Source organism: Phragmites australis, chromosome 18 (assembly GCF_958298935.1).
Source record: "Phragmites australis chromosome 18, lpPhrAust1.1, whole genome shotgun sequence".
NCBI classification, from domain to species: Eukaryota; Viridiplantae; Streptophyta; class Magnoliopsida; order Poales; family Poaceae; genus Phragmites; species Phragmites australis.
Genome location: NC_084938.1, coordinates 15,609,990 through 15,632,853, shown reverse-complemented (window position 1 = coordinate 15,632,853; position 22,864 = coordinate 15,609,990). Strand labels below are relative to the sequence as shown.

Sequence of the window (22,864 nt, the reverse complement as noted above, 5' to 3'; positions counted from 1 at the left end):
TGTTGCTACTACAATCACAATTGGCGGTGGGGAGTCTATCTCCTTTTGGCACTCATATTTGCCTCCTCCGGATCTAAGAGATGCAACCTTAAGGAATCTATCTCTTCTAATTCATGGATTCAAGATGTGGCCTCCATGCAGCATGTCACGCAAGCGCATCTCTCGCAGAACGTCTGGCTTTGGAACATGGTGCATGGTGTAAACCTATAACCCAACATGTCGGATGCAATCACATGGAAATTCTCCACTAAGGGGGAATATTCTGCCAACTCGGCCTACAATCTTCAATTCCAGGGCTCCACCGCTACCAACTATGTTCAACTGCTATGGAAGCAGTGGGTGCCCCCCAAATCTAAATTTTCCGCATGGCTGGTGGTGCAGAACAAACTTTGGACGGCAGGCCATCTTGTTAAGAGAGGCTGGCCCTGCATTGTCCTTTTATTCTTTATGCAAGCAAGCGACCTGATCATTTTCTCAATCTCCTTTTGGAATGCTCTTTCACCAGATGGGTCCGTTGCATCCTGGCCATGTGGATGGAACACCCATCCCTCAAACCAGATTTTTTGCCTCACGTCTCCTCGTTCCATGGCTGGTGGACATCCATAGCTATGTGTGTTACCGCTTCACGAAAAGGCCTCAGGTTGTTCATCATTTTGGTTTGTTGGGAGATCTGGAAGGAGAGGAATAAGCGTGTCTTCGAGCAAAATGAGCGGAGTCCTTCGACAGTGGCATAGCTAATTAGATAAGAGGTTGCCATCTGGATCTAGAGATCTAGATGAAGCGGGACAGGGGCGGATTTTGCCTTCACCTGCTCCCACCCGCTTGTCCCCCGCCTTGCCCCGACCCGAGACTAGGTGAAACTTTTTCTTGCCTTGTCCCATCCCATAGAGCCCTGACTTTGAGCCAGCCCGTCCCGCTCCAATTAAAATTGTTAAAAGCTCGAGATCAAGTTTAATGAGAAGATAATAGCTACCATAATATACAAATCAATAAAAAAAATTGCATCTAAGATTCATGAGATCTAACATAACATGACAATAATTACATATATACATTAGTTTACTAAATGTTTCACTACAAAAGGATAAACTTCTTAATAAACCCACTAAATAAACATGTAACATATACTCCGGGGCAGGTTGGGGCAGAACAGAACTTGACCCGCCTCCGTCACGCCCCGACCGGTGGCCCTCCCTATCTTCCCCACTTTGTCTTGCCCCAACCGGGATGTAGCGGATGAAGACCCGGCAAGTCAAATGAGGACTTAGACCTCTATCTGGATCTTTGCGGGGACGCATCACCTCAGGTGCCTGACTTCACAAGAATATAAGGACTTCGCTTTGACTAGTGCGCTTAGATCGCAAGTTTATTACATCTTTTCTTTTAATGGTATCTTGCCCGTAGGTCTTCTACTGTTTTAATATAAGGGGCAGTTCTCCTGCTAGTTTTATTTTTTTTTTTAAAGTGTGATGGAGATTGAAAAAGGAGACATAATGTTTGATTGAAGTGAGCAGATGAAAACGCAGAGTTGAAGGATAGACAAGAATGGAGCAAACTGGCAACCTGATTCCAGGAGCATTTGGCCAATGCGGAACCAATAGGATCAGGAGTACGAAAGGTGTTTAGAAACTTCTAATCCTTATAGAACAATGCGTTCAGCAGAACATTCTTATTTATACATACAATCCAATTACACTAGAGCAAGTGTTTGATTACATTAATAGCATCAATAGAGACAATTGGCATTGTACACAGATACTATTACATTGTTCTATATGTTTTTTAGGGGTAACATTGTTCTAAATGTTAATGTTATTACTGAATGCAAAGAATATAAATTAGTATGATAGCATATGATTTTAACTCCTCTTGGATTCTATAACAATTTCTTGTGGTGTAATCTCCTGTACGCCCCAATGGCGTATAGTGGAGACAGCGCCGTGAACACTAATGTCTAGCAGGTACTGATCCCAATGGCATTGAAGGATACTCCTTTTGGTACTTTGGCAAGTTGAACTGTACTCTTCGCTCAGGAAAGTCCGGTGGTCGCTCGTATACTATTGAAGCGGTATGGATCAGGATGCGGGCGGTCAGACCCCAGATTATGAACTTCCTGTTCCCTTTCTCATAAGTGAAGTAATGAACTGTGAATGCCTGACCCATCTTTTCTCGCTCCTCAGATGTCCTGTTCTCATCCTGCACCATCCAACACAAATGGGTCAAGGGATAGATGGCATCGAGTATATTCCAATGTACCAATGAAAATGAAGCAGATCCTTTGGAATTTGCAATTATTAAGTCTACATGTCAACCTATCATAGTTTGCCATTCTCAAAAGTAATTTGACATACATATTATGAGAAGCAATGGAAGCGCATGCAGTTAACATGTTTTTAAACTAGTGATTATTGTGGTAAATTGCAGAAGGCAGTTACAGTTACCATGTTATAAAAAATTACATAACATCTTAGAATGGTAAGAACACAAAGGTACTAACCTTGAGGAACATCTCCAGGGGCACATCAAAAATTTCGTCCACCTCAGCAACATTGAGAACAGGTATAAACGCCTGTGTGTCTGACAGTATGCCAACAACAGGAACAACTACCAGAAGATGCTGCCAAGGACAAGGAGAATATTTGTAGTGATGAGTCCTAAGATTAAATAGTCATTATCGAATGGAAGTTTGTCGCTTCAAAGAAGGGAAGTCCTGACCTACTGATAGGACATTTTACTATAACTGTGCAAAACAATTACTCGGTTCACATAAAAACAAACCCAGTCTCTCTAGTGGCGGCTGATATGCAGATGAATTTCAGGAGGTTAGCTTCTGCTCTTATATCTTTACCATATGGATCGGAATATCTAGCATCATCTTTTCTATGAATTTCATGATAACCTCATCCTCGTGTGATGATAGTAGTACCGCATTAATCTTAAGAGACATATGACAAGTATGTTTCAACGGCCAAATGGCCAAATTCATCACATGACATCTGAAACAAAAAAATATTGACAGCTTGATGCTAAGGCTAACCTGTATACTGTAACAAAATCCGAGACCACCAAGACTAAGAAAATGATCATGGCACCAATGCTTAAGACAACGTGCACCACCTCAGTAAGCTGCATAGCTCCAACGTCACAATGGCAGCACAACTTTGGTCCAAATCATATTACAGAATCAAATTTCCCTATTTCAGATTAGTACAGTACTACCATGGAGCATGAAGGTCCCAAACAAAACATAAGCAAGTCATCCAATAGAACTGATAATGGTAATCCAAGATACTGGAAGGACAATGATACAAATTTCTATGGGATGGAGAAGGATTGCTACCCTGGAGTGAAAAAATTGATGAATGAATGTGACCTGGCAAGAAAGAATTCTTGAAAGACAGCTAGTGTATGATCCTCAAGACATCTATCTATAAGCAGATCCTGAGTGAAATTGGTTTAGCTGCACACGTGTATTGGTCACGAAGTCTGAACAACAAAAGAATAAAAGTTTTGTAATTGTACCCAATGTGAGAAAAATTTCTGCAGGGATTGAGTGAGAAGGTGCCACATAATGTTGAAAGGAAAGCGCCACATAAGCTAAAAGGTAAGTTCTATAGAACAGCTGTCACACCCATTTTTCTCTCCCTAATCTCTCTCTGGTCTTTATCTATTCCTCTGTCGCTGCACCGTGGACCCCACCGTCATCATCCTCCCCCAGGTCTTCCTTCCTTCCTTCTCTCTCTCCCGATTCAAATCCTTTTCCCATCGTTACCGCACGCGTTTAAGGGAGAGAGCCCAATAGTTGGGAACCAGCGCCCCGTATTGAAGACACCATCACACTGGATCAATCTCACGAAGGAAACCACGCGGAAGAGATGGAAACCGACGCGATTTGGCCGCCTATTGCCTTAAACCCTAGAAGGCCCCCGAGCTCCCCTCACCCGGCTATAAAAGCCACAATTGACCCTCGGCAAAGACTCCTTTCGCCTCACTGCGCCCAAAGCCCCAAACATTGTCGAGTTCTAGCCACCAGAGAGCCCTTGCAACGCCGTTGAAGTTTGTCGAAGCCCCGCCATTGTCGTCGTGCCTCTCCAGTCTTCTCCACCACCGTTTGAGTCATCAAACGGGTTCGCCTGCCTCTGCCCGTCCCCTTCCGCCGCTCATCATCGACCATCAAGCCATGATGTGCCATTTCTGAGTTTCTCCGACAAAGATCCGCCGTGGGAGCTGTTGCCGTCACATTCGTTTACATCGGAGCTGAGGTAGCCTCCTTCCCCGTAGTTGGATTGTGATAGATCGGCCAAGATTAGAAGTTTTAGATACCGATTTGCCCCGTAGATCTAGACCGTCGGCTTGATGATGTGCGCGAACGATTTAATTAGCCTTGACCAAGTTAGCATAGCCCCATCAGATGGCTACGTGTGCATAGGTGTCCGACATGGCAATCCTAGTCAGCTAGCCCAATCAGCGTGATGACGTCACCCGTGCACAATATTTAGGTTTTCCCACTAGAAATTCTATAAAATTGTTTTAATCAGTTTTCTACTATAAATAATTTTGGAAAGTTGTAAATAAATGTTTTAGGCCTTTTAAAAATTAGGTTTAATTCTATAAAAATAGTTTTTGTCATTTTCAGTCGTTTAAAAAATCGTTTAGACGTAGTTCTCACGTCGTGGCTCCGATTTGGGCGATTCTTGCGCCTAAATCTTCCTAAAATCGTGCTCTAGCTTGTTTTAGCGTTTGTTTTGTTTAGTGCTTGTTCTTAGCGTTGCTTGTTTTGTTGGCATGTAGAGGAGTTCGTCCCGGAGGTGTTCGACAACATCCAAGACCAAGACTTCAAGCAAAACTTGAGAGAAGGCAAGTGTCTTTGAACATCTTGTGCCTAATTTTACAAAGTTTTGTTTTAAAAATTGCATACCGGTCAAATGTGATATCCTATGGCAGGGTTTACTATTTTCCCCAACATTCCTTGTAGTCGTAGTATGGTGGATTTTTTAAAATAATATTATTTTATTGGAAAATTGCAAAAATAATAGTCAAAATCCGATATTTGCATAAATAGGTACATGTGAGCACGCGGAGTGCCGAATTGGGATCTGTCGACACTCCACGTGCCGACATCCTACATGGCAGTGGGTCCGAGAGCCTATCGGCACTCCACGTGCCGACAGGTCCTATATCCCTCGGATGATATTCAAACAAAAATTCACAACTTTTTCATATGATCTCTGATGGAGATGATTTTATATGAAAATTGTGCCTCTCGACGAGATATACAACTTTATAGTTGAACACTCTTCTATTTGGATCCGTTTAAATGCCCAAAAAGTAGTTATAGATTTTAGATCTGAACTAAATCTGAAACTTCTAGCCACCTTTTAGGCATCTAAATGGATTCAAATGGAAAAGTATTCGACTACAAAGTTGTAGATCTCGTCGCCAGGTATAATTTTCATATAAAGATCATCTCCATCCGAGATCATATAAAAAAGTTACGAATTTTTGTTTGAATATCATTCGCGGGATATAGGACCTGTCGCACACGAAGTGCCGATAGGCCCCCGGGCCTATTACCACGTAGGATGTCGGTACGTGGAGTGCCGACACGTACCTATTTCTGCAAATATCATATTTTGGCTATTATTTTTGCATGTATCCTATAAAATAGTATTATTTTAAAAAGCTTTAGTATAGTTATCATGTTTTGGGTAGATTATGCTTAGTGTTACTTACTCATGGGTAGCATAGGAAAATGATGATTTTGATTAATAATGTGAACCATGATGATAACTTTGGTAAAAATGCTTAGACACATGTAAAGTAGGGTCTGGACAAGTTTGTCATGTTGGTTGACCTGTGGATGTGTACTACACAAAATTATTGGCTTTTTCGGATAATTGGTTATTACCCTATGTTGGATGACAACGGTCTTGCTCAGACCACGTTAAGGACCGGTTCGTGGAGCAACCACCTATGAAAACAGTACAACTACAAGCTTGGTATGGGACAGGTCTAGCCAAGTAATTCATTATTCTATTAGCATGGTGAAGATCATTTGATGGTACGAGGATGGAAGGGTATACTTCCTAGATCCGCAAGGCGCAAGAGGGGGCTTCTGGAGTGGGGGGTGTACTCTCACGGTAATGAAATCTCAGTAGGTCAACACATGCTGAGAGAGGCGATGGAAAAACTTTCCAATGAATTCCTAACGCACACCTCGAAAGTATGTAAGAGTCATCCATCGGCCAACGAGTGCTCGGCAAAACAGGAAGACATGTCTTATAGGTAAAGTGTACAACCTCTGCAAAGTGGAAACTGATATATCAGCCATGCTCACGATCATGAGCGGCATGAGCTCCTCACAAGATTAGTCGGGTGATTTTGGGTTGGTTTTTAGTTGGTTATGGTGGATCATAGTAGTGGAAAACTGTGATTCAAGTTCAGTCTTGTTTAGAGATGGTTGGACCTTGACTTAAGTCTTAAAAAATCTTTTACCTAGTAAATAGGTTGCCTTTATAAAAGTATGTCTACAAAATGACATTTATGCAAATAAGCCCCTAAGTTAAACCTATCTTGACTTTAGCACGCATGTCATATTTTTTTCACACTTGCTGAGTATTCCATATACTCACGCTTGCTCTCTCCCATCATCTTGTTGCTACTCAGAAGGCAAAGACTACGAGGATTTCCCGGAAGACGGAGTTGAGTTCTAGGCGGGCGAATTTTCAGTCGATTGCTTGTGGAGCTAGGCACCACACTGAGATCATCGCTACTTTGTAATTTTCTTTTAGACCTTTGGGATGTTGATGTAAATAATTAATGTTGTAGTAATGGATATCATGTCTGCTACTCACTTATGACGTTACTATATATATGTAATTTGATCCTAACATACATATAGTTTACATTTTGTTTGGTCTTAAAACCGAGTGTGACAACTATGATTAGGCCTGTGATGTTGTATGGCAATAAATATTGGCCTAATAAAAGGCGACACATTGTTAAGCATAGTGGAGATGCGTCCAACATCGGCTGATATGATCATAACCAACGGAGGCCTCCAGAGTCACCAATGCATAACGGAATCCTAAGGCATGTCAATAATGCAAGGAGGGGTAGGGATTAGCCAAACCTAACATGAGGGTAGGGATCAGCCAAACCTAACATGAGGGTAGGGATCAGCCAAACCTAACATGGGAGGATGCAGGAAAGAGAGATTTCAAAGAATGGAATATAACCAAGGAATTATCCTTGGATAGGACTGCATGGAGATCAGCGAACAACATGCCCGAACCGTGACCTAGGCTATTGATCTCCTTATACTATTATTACTACTACTAATTGTCCAAAAAAATTACTTTTTAGCCTCTTTGTTGGTGCTCTTGTGGGTTTCATCTCTAGCCTACACCAACTTGCTTAAGACTAAAAGGCTTTGTTGTTGTTGTTGTTGTTGTTGATTCAAGTGAGAACAAAAAGGCACTGCACATCTGCACCTTGGACAAGAAGTGCTCAAGAGAGGCAACGACCGTGACCAGGGCTGGATCAAGCCCAATCTCCTCCTTTGACTCCCTTAATGCTGTTGCTGCATCATCAGCATCACCCTCATCAGCCTTCCCTCCTGGCAATGCAACTTCCCCTGAAATCCCAGATGGAGGAAACAAAATCATAAATAAATGCACAAAAGTGGTCTGCATGAACTTAACCAAGCATTCATCTGCACTATTCACGGCTTGCAAATCAAGCTAAGCTCAAATGCACTGTGTTAGGCTACAAACTGATCAACTCGTGTGCACCAGCTGATTTGAGCTAAGCAAGCTCTCTAGGGCAAACAGAAGATAGGACAAGTTCACTCCTATCTAATATGAGGCAAGCAGCTTGTGCTCCATTTTGTGACCTTGATTTTCCAATTGCAAGAGCTATTGCAAGCGAAATTTGAACATAGCAGCTTGACTTGGAATTAAGGTGCCAACTCAGTTAATTTATTTCAAGGGAAAAACCGAAGTCAGTTATAATTCCTGAGATCAAACCTTGTTCTGACCCATGACTTGAGCCAGCGCAATAAGGGCACCATAGGGTAATACCACAGCTGCAGTTTTTTTAATTCTTAATTCCATTTTCCATTACTTAATTCATCTAATTCTGGGTGGTTTTGATATGCCCGAAAGAACTTTGCAAACATGGTATAACAAGTTTAGGGTTCCTACCTGATTATTTTCACCATCAATATTCCAAAGCAAAAGCCAAAATTTGTTTGCTCCAAGTATTCTAGTTTCAATTCCTAATCAACTTTTAGTACCGTAGGGATTGCAATTTGCATCCAAAGCTCCTAGGTATAATCGTTTTTTCCTATCAAAAGTCACTTATAATGAAAAAATGAGTTACCTTAAACGTATGCTCATTAAAGGCCTTTTGTTTCTAATTTTTCCTGGGCCTACCAAATCTCAGCACCAGCATGCGTAAGATTAGCCCAGATGTAGCTTACAGTTACAAGTTTTATGCATCTAGAGCACCATATATATATGGCCCAAGTAGATACCGAAGTAGGGTGCATCATCATTATTTCCTATCCAACAAGATACTAGAATCAACAATTAGTACCCAACGTTAACTCCAAAAATTCCACAAGTGTGCTGCCCAGGCTAACTAAAATATGTAAACCAATCAGTGAAAAAGAAGTATGGACCATTTCTGATACATCATCACAAATCATCGACAACCTATAATCATGTCACGTTTTATAAGAAAACAAACACCTATACCATTTCTGAGTTACAATAAACGATAACCAAATCATCAACACTTTGGAAGTCCTTTTTTTTTTACATGAAAGAGCATCAAAGACTTAGTTCAACTGAACTCTGAAACAAGGTATGATCCAAAACGGCACCCTCACAACCGGGCACCAAGATTCGGATCCATCGCACCAGCCAAAAGAGCCCACGCAGAAGCATCAATGGAGAAACGAGCAAGCCGCGATGCTCACCGGAGTGTGTGGAGAGGGAGGGCGAGCGCTTGGTAAGGATGACACGGAGCTCGCCGGCGGCGCCCCGGAAGAGGCAGACCAGCACGGCGGCCCTCCGCGGCCGGAACAGCTCGCCGGCGGCAGCGGTGGCGAGAGCCGCCGCCGGGGAGGGGTCGTACGGGGAGGACGCAGGCCGGTGGAGCCGCAGCCGCCGGATGAGCGCCTCCATGTCCGCGCCGGGGTCATTCTCCCCCTCCATGGCGGAGATCGGCGTAGTTGGTGGGAGTGGCGGAGGATTTGGTTTGGTTTGGTTCGGTTTGGCCGATGACCCCGCCAGGGCTTTTCGTTTTTTTTCACGGGTGTTTTTTGATAGCAACATTTTGCCACGTTTCAATTAGAAAAGCTCGGGTCCATTTGATTCATTATGGCATTTGCGTATATCAAACTTTATTAACCTTATGTCCCACCTGACAATTGTTACTGCAACTTGAAATTAAGCTTGGATTGCAACTAAGGCCTTATTTGGATGTTGCAGTTTTCTAAAACTGTAGTATTGAGAAACCATAGTTTGAAAAACTAGAGCCACTTAATATCAGTAGTACTTACGAACATAGTTTTTCTCTGTTTTAGGAAAACTATGACGTGTTTGGCTACTTGTAGTATTTGACGGCAATATGTCGTTCCTAAAAACTAGCTGGCTGTATAGATGCGTGTACACATGGTGGATGTTATTCTATACGTATAAATTTATCCCTAAGATACTAGCAATATTAATACAATTTGATCAGATGAGACTTGTTTGTGTGTACTAGTCCAGCCATAATTTCCCCTTTTGATCGGATCTTAAAAAACCTGTGTTATTAAAAGTGTTTTAAATGGGTTTTGATGATAATAACAAAATAATTAAAGAAATAATGAGATTTATGAAATATGGATAGGTATAATTTAATCATGTGAGAATTTGACACATGGTGATCCCTCAAAACAAAAAAAGACGACACATGAATCTTATAAATTTAAATTCTTTATCCTTTGAAATTGAGTTTAGAATGTCGTACTATTAAAAAGAATACGAAATTCACTTGGTTGCGTAGAAGCAGTGCTCAAAAGATCTAACATACCTGTGAGAGATACATCAAACACAATACATGCACCTAGGTTAGTCCTAACCTTTCTTAGATATGCAAATGCAGAGAATCCACATTTTTGCGGATAGTCCGCAGTTAAGCGGAGTTTGGGCTAACTAGGTTGTGCGGAGGGTCCGCACTTTTGCGGAGTATCCACATTTTCACAGGTATAACTGCTAGTTTTTGTGTGTGAAGTATTTATACCTTACACCTTCTCTCCTCCTCAATAGGAGGAGCTCATTTTACTCGACCTAACTTGAGACAAACAGCTTAAAAGCATTCAAAGCTTCTCTCTGCTCCCTTTTATGATTCTAGTGAAATCTTGAGTGAGAGCAAGGGATAGTGCTAGTAAGATTCAAATCCATCCTTTGAGCACTCGTTTTCTTTGTCAAGCTGGTTGTCGGAGGATTAACTCCTGTCGCAGGGATCCCGAGAGACCCCCTTTTAGAGATTCGGCCGGGGGGATAATCCTGAATAAGTTCGTCGGAGAAATAAATGGAAGTGGAAGTAAATGCAACGACCGGTGGTGGGGGATGATCGACCTAGTGCAAAGGGAAGTAAATGCACCGGAGTTTTGACAGGTTCGGGCCGCACGGGGGCGTAATACCCTACTCCTGTATGGATGCAATAACTGTCTTGAGGGAGATCCCTCAAGGATGTAGCTGGTTACAAGAATATTGTATCTAACTAAGAGCTTGAGGCTCCTTGTTCTTGGGCAGGGACTAGGGTTTTGTTCTTCGTGCTTCTGTGCTCGATGCTTACGATCTCTTCTTCGTGGATTCTTTCTTTGTCTATCTTCGGTTCCCCTGCATGTTCTCTTCTGTGTGCCGACCCTTTTATGCACTCGCCGGCTACGACATGCCCCGAACGGGAAGGAGGGGGCACAAGTTCCAAGACGTCATGACTGAGAAAGGCGTCATCATTTCCTCTGGGCGAAGTGACCGGGGGGTGAAAAACGCGGCGCACGCCCGGTCACCTATCACCATAAACGCCCTGGCAACGGACGCCGTAGAGGGGGCCCACCGGGCAGCCACAGAGCAACCCGGTGTGCCCGCCCTGTCTTGTTCCTCTGCCACAGCAGGGTGGTGGACGGAACGACTTGATCCTGGCGATGTTATCCCGAGACACACCGGATGATACGGGACGGGACCCGTGCAATTAATAGCCCCAAGCCCCTCTGCCAAAGCATGGCAGGAACTGACGCTGCGGCGGGAGCAGTTGGGAATGTCAGGCCGCGCACGCTCATTAAATGCGGCCTCGGACCTCTGACTGGTTGACACCTCATCGGCGGGCCCCTCGGGGGCCCTTCTGGGTCGTCGGGGCACCGAGTGCTCAGGGGTACTGTTCACCTCCCCGAGCACTCTCTCCCGAGAATGCCTACCCTTACCCTCGGGGTACCGGGTGCTCGGGGGCACTGCTTACCTCCCCGAGCACTCTCTCCTGAGCACTCTCGTACGAACCTTCGGGGAACCGTGTGCTCGGGGGCTGTCACGAGCAACCCCGAGCACTCTCTCCCGAGCACTTTTGCACAGACCTTTCGGGGAACCGAGAGCCCGGGGGCTGCCACGCGCAGCCCCGAGCACTCTCTCCCGAGCATTCTCACACTGGCCCTCGGGGAACCGTGCGCTCGGGGACTGCTCTCTCCCGGAACTTTAGCCCTTCTGATCGTCGAGGGACTAGGGTGCTCGGGGGTGACCGGGCACCTCCCCGAGCACTTTCTTCCCGGTACTTAGACTCTGCGGGTCATCGGGGAACTGGGGTGCTCAGGGACCAGGGACTGTGGCCCCGAGCACCTTCTCCCGGAACTTAGACTTTCCTCACCTCGCAGGAGGGACCTCGCGGGGTGGTGACATGTGGCGGACGGCTGGCTTGGCCCCAGGACTCAGGGACCCCCGGTTCCTGATACACCGACACTGGTGATTTTCGTGTTTGTTACTCTTGGTGGTACGTCCACCTAGACAGCTAGGCATCACCCGTCGAGCTCCCAATCTTGTGGTAAGCCACAAGGACGTTTGTATTACCCCTACGATTTGAGTAAGCAACCCTAGTTTGATCTTTGTGGTCACTTAGGTGAGAAAATGGTTGAAAGAAACTCGGCTCTTTGTGAGCTCCTCAACGGAGACGTAGGCACTTCTTCGTAGAGTGGCTGAACTTCGGTGAATAAATCCTTATGCTTCATTTGTCAATTTTTTGTGATTTGTTGCATACTCTTGTACCCGTTGATTTTTAGGATTTCGACCTTATCTACTTTCTTGTGAGGTTTAAGCTACAGATACTTGGTGAAATATGTTAGAATACATTCTCTGGTGCTGGCTAATTCGTGGATTTGATCCGCATTGAGTTGCGTAGGGATCAGTTTGTTTTTCCCTGAAATCTTCGGAGTATCCGCAGATTTCTACAGAACCTCAATAAATCTGCTGAGGTTCCGAAAAAATCTACAGACTGTCCGCACGTTAATAATCCGGTGCATTTAGTTTGTAAAATTTTTTAGGTTATGCCTATTCACCCCCTATGCGACATCAGATCTTTTCAGTTATCTCCATTCAAACTAATCGCAACTATATCTCGGTAGTGCTTCTTCGTCCACGGTGACTACATCCATGAGTATTGGTCCAGACATCCAAAACCCCCTAGTTCATCAATCATCACAATGCGCAATGAAAATGAGTACGTGCATCGCACGCGCCATGAGTGGAGGAGTACACAAGCATGGCACGCGAGCTCTGTCTAGAAAAAAGGTCTCGTGGAGTTTCCAAAACTCCAAAAAGACTGGTTTTACTAATGCTGCAGTTTTCAAAACTCCAAAGTTTGTTACATCCAAACACCCCCTTTCTTTCCAATACCTAGGCATTTTGTAAAACCGTGGTATTCATCTAAAACTCTAAAAATACCTTGTGTCCAAACAGAGCCTAACAGCATCTTTAAGAGCCTCTTTATTTGGCCCCTATAGCCAAATTTAGAGATTTATGGGTTAAAATCATTCTCCAACAGACTCTGTATCTGCCTCCCTATTTTTACCAACCCCCTATCCATCCCCTTCCACTCTCTACTTTTGGGGTGGGAAAGTCAACTCCCTATCCTATATCCCGGTCCCACGCCCGTCTTCCCGCGCCAGCACGCCTGCCCGCCGTCCCGCGCTGTGGAGAGAAGCGCAAATCAATCTTGGACTGGGAGAAGCGGCTGCGGATCATCAAGGGGGCGCGCGGGGCTTGGTCAGGCCAAACCTGCCTGGTACAAAGAGGGTGACGACGGCTGTTTTGGCCGATGAGCTCCAGCGTGGCGCGACGATGCAGCAGAGCAACGAAGCTGTGGGTCGGTGCGGTGGAGGTGTCAACCGAGTGATGGCAGCGTGAGGCGGCTTTGGGGTAGCATGCCGAGGGGGCGATGCAGCTTCGGGCAGGGGTGGTGCGGCGGTGCAGCATTGGGCTGCGGCTCCGTGCCACACAGAGAAGGACGACAAGGTCGGCATCGTCATGGATGGATCATCAAAGACAACGAGGGCTTGAGCTGTGTTCTTTCTATTCTGTGATGCGATGGCCTTCGTGACTCGCTTGTGTCCGAGCTTTGTGCAGGTTGTTGTCGTCGTCGAGCCACGGAGCAGATCAACCGGCTATTATTGTTGTCTAAGAAACTAAAGCCGTGGAGTGAGAAACTGAAGCGGAGGAAGAAGATGAATGGGATACTGTAGCACATAGGCCAGATGGGCTAGTTGCAACCTAGGTGCAAAGGCAAATGACAGCCTGTTAGAGTATAGAGGGTAATAAATAGAGAGTCTGTTGGAGAACGAGAAAATTTAGAGATATCTTTTAGGTATGACTTCCTATATAAGGATATAAGGAGTGAGTTTTAGAAAGTCTCTTGGAGATGCTTTAAGCTTGCTACGTTAAGGTTAGGCAACCACATTTTTGTTAGGCAACGTTTGGTTACTACCACAACTCCAGTTTATCTAACTTCTTAGCTTCTTGACTCACTTGTTATAGTCACACAATTTTGCCAAAGTTTGCCGAAAACAGTGATGCTTACACTGGTCTTGCCTCAAAACGAAATATTATTCTGAAAGTTTCCTAAAAGTATACTGAAGTGCTTTCCTACTATTTGAATCTCCTAGATACAAAGTGAAAACAAAAAATATAATCGAATAATTGTTCAAAAAATAGTATTTGTTTTGTGATCCACATTAACTTTAAGAATTTCCCTTAAATTCTATAATTTTTAGAGCCTTGGTTCCCAACACTAAGAGAAATAAAGGTACAGCACTATCTGCATAAGAATGAAAACATACCAAAAAAAATGTGTATAACAAATATTGCAGGTCATGTGTCACTGGAAATTATCATGAGAATCTCTTCATCTTCACAAGAAGAAAGCCTCTGCGCCACTCGAAGCAACATTCTTAACATCTCATAGATTTCATCCGTCCTCGGGTGCAACCTATCCTCTGTATTGAAAGAATGCACCTCATTCTTCACCTCGATCCAGCTCCATCCAGGGACTTTGCTTAAACCTCTATTCTTCATTACCCTCTGCACTATTGCTCTGTCACTCCACATTCCAAGACCAGAGTACATGCTGGAGAGGAGAACATAGGTGGAGTGCTCTCTCGGTTCTGCCACAAATAGATGGCTGGCCACATCGCTAGCTAACTCCATATTCCCATGGATTCTGCAAGCACCTAAAAGGGTCATCCACACCATGGCATCTGGTTCAAAATAGCATAGATTCAACAAGCTCTTTTGCTTTGTCAAGCTGCCCAGCCCTCCCATATAGATCAACTCCACATGCATAGTGCTCCATCTGTAGAGGAACGCCATACCTAGTTTCCATCATATTGAGAATTTCTGACCCTTCATCTACAAGACCGGCATGGCTATAGGCAGTAATTAGGCCAACAAATGTAATATGATCCAAAGGAACCTTAAGTTCCAGCATTTCATTGAAGAGGTCGATCACAGTTTGTGCCTGCCCATGTTGTGCATAACCGAATATCATAGAGTTCCAGGGGACCGAGCTACTCTTATCTGCCTCTTCAAAAGACTTTGTTGCATCATCAAGAATTCCACACTTAGAATACATGAAGATCAGCGAGCTTGAAACAAAATCATTGGAAGCAAAACCAGATTGGATGACCAAACTGTGTATTTGTCTACCTAGCTGAAGTACAGCAAGGTCTGAGCAGGACCGCAGAGCAGCAGAGAATGCATACTCATCAGTTCTAAAATTTGCTGACCGCATACATCTGAAGAATCTCAAAGCATCAGCACTCAAACCATGCTGTGAATATCCAGTTAACATAGAATTCCAGGAGACTGTCCTTAAGCACCAAAGAATTAAAGCACTTATATGCATCTTCCATCATACAGTTCCCAGTGAACCTAGTGTTGTACATGGCAATCAGAGCATTGCAAACTGGTGTGACTCCTTCCAACCCAATCTTGATCACCAAACTATGAATTACTCTCCCTAGGTGATTATCACGCCCATGCTCCGAACACACACTTAATGATACTTGTGAAGCTAAACATGTCAGGTTGGACTCCACTCTCTCGCATCATCCTGACAAAGAATCTCATTGCCTCATCATCCATCCCATGGTAAGCATAGACTCCAAGCATAGCATTCCATGATATCAAATCCCTACTAATACTCTCAATTCCATCAAAGATCCTTATAGAGTCTGCCAGGCCTTGACCCTGCGAATACGTAGTGATTGCTGCATTCAACACTACCAAGCCCAACGCAGATCCATACTTCATAATCTTCCCATACAACTGCTGCATCAAGAAATGCCAACTCGGACCCTCAACTGCTATGAGCATCCGCGAATGTTGCTTCATCCGGAACCAACCCCTCTCTCTCCATCTCAACAAACAACTCAACTGCTTGCGCCAGCTTCCCAGATTCCGCGAACCCAGCAATGAGTGAATTCCAAGAAACGGTATTGCGCTCCGGCATTCCATCAAACACTCGGCGAGCATCCCTCATGCGGCCACATTTCGCATACACATCGAGCAATGCACTCGCGGGGAAGACGTTATCGGCGAGGCCAGATTTGAAAGCGAAGGACTGCAGCTGGGCGTCGAGGGCAGGGCAGCCCGCGGCGGCGGCGGAGCGGAGGGCGAAGGTGTTCGCAGCGAGGCCCCGCGCGTGCATGGCTCGGAGCAGGCGCCATGCGTCGGGGTGCGCACCGGCGGCGACGTGCGTGGCGAGCAGAGCGTTCCAGGAGACCGCGTCGGGACCGGGGATCTCGTCGAACACGCGGCACGCGGCGGCGAGGCCGGACCCGGGTGGGGAGGCGGCTGGGTACGCGATGAGGAGCTGGTTCCAGGGCGTGGGGGAAGAGACGCCGGACTTGAGGAGGGCGGCGTGGGACTTGGAGGCGGAGAGGGTGAGGTGGTGATGGCTGCGGCGCACGGTGGCGGCGCGGTGACTGTGACGCAAGCGAGGGCATTTGCGGAGCCGGGTACGGCGAGAAATTTGGATTTGGGCTTCAGCGGTTCTGCCCTTCTAAACATTTGCCACTCAGAATATTGGCTCTGGACTTCCTTCTAATTTATATTCTTTTTTAATTTCTTTTCTCATCTCAAATCATGTGAGAAGACTATTTTGCCCCTCCGAGTCCGAGTCGAAATAAGAACACCTCCAACGGAGCCCTCAGGCTATCTCCAACAAATACTCTAAAAATTTATCCCCTATAACACTATTACATCATCCTCTAACACTATTATAGCATCCTCTATTTTTTTTATTTTCAACAGCTATTCTATTTCCTACCTTCCATTACTCTCCTCCTCCCCTCAGACCCACACGCATACTCAGTGCACAGTGATACAGGCTCCCTTTTCGGTCCGCATATTTGCCGAACTCTAGCTGCAGCCCGCATCCCTGTAGCTTTGAAAAAGTAACTTTGCCGATTCCGTTGGAGCTGGTTCGCGGCAGCTGCGAACCAAGGATACGGCCTCCGATGCCAATTCTCTTAGAGATGGCCTCAAAACCGAGTCGTATCCCTGTGCTCGTACTTTTTGCCGATCCATCCGCCCGCATCCCACTCCAGTAGAGCTGATTTCAAGCGCTACAGCGATGCGAGAGCTCAGGACTATAGCGCTCGCGATGGCAAATTTGCAAGAGCTCAGGACGGGCCGCATTACTGTAACAAGAGAATGACTACGGGTCCGAAGGAAGGAGGAGAATAATGAAAGGTGATAAATAGAGTAGTTGCTGGAGATAGAAAAAATAAGAAATACTGTAATAGTGTTAGTGAATTCTGTAATAGTGTTATAGGGGATGAATTAGACGAATTTTTAGAGTATATGCTGGAGATGATCTAATATTGGCTGCATCGAATCAATCCCCCCAGTCCACGCTGCCTTGCTCCACCGAGGCCGTGCACTTCTTCGTCAGCTTCCACCCGCTCCTCTACGACCTCGAGCCCCGCACTGATAATCCTTTAACGGCTTTTTTGAATCTTGTTCTTTTCCTAAAAGGATTATCGTTCTCTTTTAACCCTCCAACTATTTTTCTTCACAATTTTTTTTACAAAAAAATCCTCTCATTTTCTTTTACTTAGGATTCTCTCTTCTTTTCTTTTACGAATCTTTTTAAAGAGAAATTGTTAGAGGTGAAAAAAAACATAAAAATGAAGAGAAGAATCAGGAAGAAAACAAAATAAAAGGAATATAATTAGAGATTATCTTAATAGGAGACAAGGATCCCTTAACATCACGCGTCATCACTGGCCCCACGCGTCAGCGACGAAAGGGATCCGGATCCCTTACGTAGTAGATCCGGTCAAAAGAATTATTGGTCACATCCATATAATCGGGACATATCTCATTAAATAAACACTAATAAACATTTAATTTGTTTAAAAATTACCAAACTTTATTGGTGTCACACTGAACCACCTGGGATCCGTCCCTGCCCTTGCGCCTGCCTCCGCTCCTCTCGACTTGCATAGCGTTCTTGGTCACATGCACTCACAGGTGAAAAGAATTGCCATGCAAATAAATACCTGGGCGAACCACTACACTAGAAAAATCAGGAGAACTGAGATTGCCAGGTTGGAAAAGAAGCTCCTATCAACGGCGGGTTGTAAAACGTTGGTAAAATCTGTCCTCTCATCAATACCAACATAAGTACTTCCTCACGCACGGTATTTGCACCCTCAAAACGGACAATTATTCTTCCATTCCAGCTGTTTCTCGGTTCGAAATGCTCCATTATGGGAAGCCAAATGGCCAGCAAACAAATGTCCAAAAATCTACCAGCTTGCCAGGTTCAAAAATAGTACCGTCGCAAAAGAACTCCAAAATGATAACTGGATCAAATCTCTAAAGAAGAACTCAACCACGGATCGGTTAGAGGAATCCATCGTGCTTTATGGCACGCTACAACAGGTACAACTCAATGAGGAAGAACCAGACCAAATCATCTGGTTCCGGTCAGCAAACAGGGAATACTCAGCAAAAACTGCATACAACATACATTTTGTTGATTCATATCAGACTTTCCTTGGCAAATACAACCGGAAGGCGCATGAGAACCTTAATGCAAATTCTTCGCTCGGTTACTTCTACGCAATAAAATTATAACCGCAAACAAACTACAGAAGAGAAACTGGCCATGGAATACGAATTGCTCTCTTTATTACACAGAAGCAGGAACACCCTTTCACCTTGGTGTGGAAAGCAGAAAAGTTGAGAGAGGAGAACCATATTGTGATTCTAAGCTATCGGAGGAGGAAAGAAATGTTACTTTGGCAATGGGGAATGAATACCGGGTGGTACATGGGGAGGACTGTGGAATGCGAATGGATAATTGATCAGCCTACGATGATTCCTAGTAGGCTTTTGATGAGGAACGGAGTTGATTATTTCCAACATGAGTGTGGAGTGCATTGAAGAGGAAGTCAAAGGACTCAATGGCATCAACAATGTCCACAAAGATTTCACATGCCTTCTGTCGGGAAGGCTGGCAGGTCGAAAGTCATCATCAGTTTACCCATCCCGACACAGAAAGAGGAGAATATAAGAAGATAGTGTACTTTGATCTTGTAAATATAACAGGTGGAAAGCCGAAGAGAAACAATCAAAAAATCCGTTAACTAAAAGAACGTCATTGAAAATGAGGGCTCACTATTCGTAAGGACTAAAATGAATTCCTACTTCAAAATGTCTTTCCAAAGAAAAGCTATTGAAATTCAAGTTTATGCCCACATGTAAAGGTTATCAATTGTAAATGTGACAGAGAGGTGGTTAACATACACGTAGACATGTATAAATAAAAACACACTAATGTGATCACATAAACGTAGGCACTGACGACGGTGCAATGAATTTTTTGTGAATGTTATTGCTAACAGGTGAAGAACAAACGAACTCATCAATGGTGCCTTGGAAGTATGAACGCAACATAGATATGAAATAAGGAGATAGCTTCTTTCAAAGAGGAACACTGGAGAGTACTCAAATGCACCTAACTTTTGGAAAGGAGCAGCCCTCATAAACGAGACCAAAGGAAGAATTTTGCCAGCATCTCCAAAACACAGAGACAGCTGCGACTACAAATATTTCAGCTGAGCAAACTTGCGTGGATATTCTAGAAACAAGACTGTCTGATGGGGAAAACTGAAAGTTATGGATCAAGGTAAGAAAAATATGAGGCATGATTTTTTGCGAACTTAAATAATGACTTGAAATGTCAGGTAACAAAACTTAACTGGAATATAAGCACACAAGTTTTGAACACTTGAAAGCACATTGCGAAGCACAGTCATCAGGAGTTACAGAGCCATAAATGTAGTGGTTTGCATGTTTCAGTTCTAGGGCATGACCAGTGTGCAGGATACCATGGCCCATGGATTCGCATCCTCTAACATTGCTAAAGCAACGTCATCGGTGAACAGTAGCAGTGACATTAATCTCTCATCAACTGCTAGATATGAAATGGGTGTATCTGATTGTTTGCTACAGTAAAGTAATATACAGTAAAAGCGCTAGATCTGAAACGGGTGTATCTGATTGCACACTGTCTTCTTCTTTAGCCACGCGAATTTACACGTTTTTGTTTGCCCTTAGCAGGAGCACTTCAACTTTTTGCTCTACATCTTTGTAGCGTAATTGATTTTCTAGCAATCTAGCATTCTTATTTGATAATTGATATTGATGTATTTAACATGTCTAGTGCTCTCAACATAGTTCTACACTTTCACTTTTACTAACTCTTCAGACTTGAATGTCTCATCGTTCATGGAACTCAGAGAAAAGAACATCAAAAGGGATGTAAATCGGTACTAAAGAAGAGCAAACTGAACCTAAGTCATTATTTGACTCCAATTGCATTGCATTTAATGATCTTAAATAGAAAAGCATGCAACTAACCAAAACAACAATTCAGGACACGGGCAAGGAGAAGACAGTGCCTTTGTTCCACGGTAGAGCAAGGCAGAATCGCCCTGCTACTTCACAGCAGAGGCTGTCCTGGCTCCATAAGCTTCCAATACTTGAGGAACCACTTCCTGATATTTGGTGACATACTTCTCCATGAATTTCTTCTCTGACATCGTCAGATGGTTCATCCTTATGCCCTTGATGGCACCCGTCGATGCCAGTATGTCCAACACCGCACACCTCGGCAGCACCCGCTTCTCATAGCTGAAGGAAAGAACCGTGGGGCTCGATGACACATACTCAGGGCTCCAGCCAAGCTTCTCTGCGAGGAACCGCATGAGCTGCCTCACCTTGTCATCTGACGCGGACATGCAGTAGGGGTGCCTGACGAACGCCCGCCTCACCTGCTCCTCGGTCCACCCCAAGCTGAGGTAATTCTCCATCCTGCGGTCCCATTTCGATTGGTACATTTTGGCGAACACCCCAAAGGCGTAGGGAAAGATGCCGGAGTCCGGGCTGACCCCGAGGTCCTTCATGGCGGCCAGGCCTTCATCGAAGCGGGTGGACCTATGCACGAGCGCCTTGGGGTGCGTGGTGACCAGCTTGACGATGATCTCCTCCGTGACGCCATGGTCGCGGAGGGCCTCGAGCTTGGGGAGCAACAAGACCTGGAGGTTGTCGTAGATGAGCTCCATGGACTGCTTGACGGCGGCGAGCACGTTGGCGTCGGTGCCGAGGAGGTCCCTGAGGAGGCGGTGGTTGGGGCGGAGGCGGCCGTCGAGCCCCGCGGTGAGGACGCGGTTGGGGCTCGCGAGGAGGAAGCGGCGGACCTCGGCTGCTGAGAGGCCGAGCTCGCGGAGGTAGAAGTCAAGCTTGGCGGGCAGGATGGTGGAGGAGAGGACGGACGGGTAGGCGGCGACGAGGCGCGCGACGGAGTCGGGGGGCAGGCCGATGGTGTCGCGGAGGAGGGAGAGCACGGCGTGCGCGTTCTTGGTGGAGCGGAGGCGGAGACGGGCGGCCGCCGCTGCGGCGTCAGCCTCCGCGAGGCCGCATGAGTGGCGGAGGAAGTGGAGCGTGCGGGAGGCAGGGTCGCCTCCTCCGCCGCCGGCGGCGGCGGCGGGCGCGTGGGAGAGCGCGGCCGCGCCGGCCAAGAAGTGTTCGGGGAAATGCCGGACAGGGGGAGGCGGGAAGGCGGCCGCGTAGTTGGGCAAGGCGCGGGCTGCCTTGGCGTAGAGGCGGCGGAGCATCCGGTGGCGGCGCGGAGGGGGACGGCCGGAGAGGCGGAGGTTTTTCTTGTGCTCTGCCGGTGCTGACGATCCTGGCCGTCCAGACCAAGCTCGGCCTGGAGTGGAATCTTCGTCGGCCCTAATTTTCTGTGTGGGCCCAGTCTGTAACTGGGCATGGGACTGGCCAAATTGGGCCTTTTCAGCCACTATATCTGCCGTCGCCAGGCATGCTTGGAATTCCGAGGAGTAAAACTCTAGGTCTCGATGCCCAATAGATTTATTTAAAAAATCGGGCATTGTAAATCACCCTACAAGAATTTTACAGGAATCAATATTGTTTTTCCTTTCATGCAATTTTTCTTTTCGAAAACGAGATCCTTATGTTTTATTCCTTAGGGTCTGTTTATTTTAATTTTAGATTCTGAAAAACTACTTTTAAAAACTGGAGCTAAAACAAATAAGTAAATTGTAAAATCTGCTTTTCAAAATCTAACATTCTTTTCTACTATAATCTATAAATTTTCTTTCACACAAACCTTTTGTAATTACCTGGCCTTCACCGGCACGCAGCAGCAAACAAATTTTGTTGCTATATAGCTCTTGTGTGCATATTTGGCTTACGATTTTGCGTCAGATCAGCCTGACAACTTTAGAGCTTTCTTCTAATTGCCAATCAAAACTGTCATGTTCATGCCTTTGCAAGAGATGTGACGGATTAATTTGCGAGTCTCCATAAGTGGCACGGATGAACTGCCAATAGCAATGGAAGGTAAAAGTTTGTCTCTGGGTCACAAGCTTGACCACCCAGGTAGTAGACTTTTGCTGACAGGGTGACAGCAGCCTGAATGTAAATTAAGCGCGGCTGTCCTTCACTTATCCCAGTAAAAGGAAAGAATCATCGTCCTAGGAGAAAGATTAGAATATGCACAACAAATGCTGCCAAGCTTGACTTCACATTCTATGCCGACATGCAAATTTGTGTACTTTTTTTTTTTTTTTTGGCTTTGCTTGTTGTATCTGTTTCCCTATCCTTTCCCTGCCCCGGTTAAAGATCTGTGTAAGGTGGCAGTCATCGCTGCTGCCACGGCTAGGTAGTGAGTTGTGGTGGTAGACTGGTAGTAGCAGTGGTAGTAATCCTTTTGCCAGGGCAGGCATATGAGCTGA

At 45.3% G+C, this 22,864-nt stretch overlaps 2 protein-coding genes and 1 pseudogene across 2 annotated transcripts; all 3 read right to left on the bottom strand.

Moving 5' to 3' along the window:
- Positions 1–1,654: 1,654 nt before the first annotated feature.
- Positions 1,655–9,307, bottom strand: LOC133898887 (nudix hydrolase 15, mitochondrial-like). The gene is made up of 4 exons (XM_062339692.1): positions 8,984–9,307; positions 7,494–7,636; positions 2,498–2,617; positions 1,655–2,196 (listed from the first exon to the last, which is right to left on the bottom strand). Exons 1-4 carry the CDS (start codon positions 9,219–9,221, stop codon positions 1,948–1,950), a joined length of 750 nt encoding a protein of 249 aa, XP_062195676.1. The 5' UTR covers positions 9,222–9,307; the 3' UTR covers positions 1,655–1,947.
- A 4,959-nt stretch (positions 9,308–14,266) lies between these two features.
- LOC133898564 (putative pentatricopeptide repeat-containing protein At3g25970) lies at positions 14,267–17,231 on the bottom strand (annotated as a pseudogene).
- Positions 17,232–20,265: 3,034 nt separating this feature from the next.
- LOC133898737 (uncharacterized) lies at positions 20,266–21,812 on the bottom strand. Its single transcript, XM_062339422.1, has one exon. It carries the CDS (start codon positions 21,719–21,721, stop codon positions 20,543–20,545), a length of 1,179 nt encoding a protein of 392 aa, XP_062195406.1. The 5' UTR covers positions 21,722–21,812; the 3' UTR covers positions 20,266–20,542.
- Between the last annotated feature and the right edge of the window lie 1,052 nt (positions 21,813–22,864).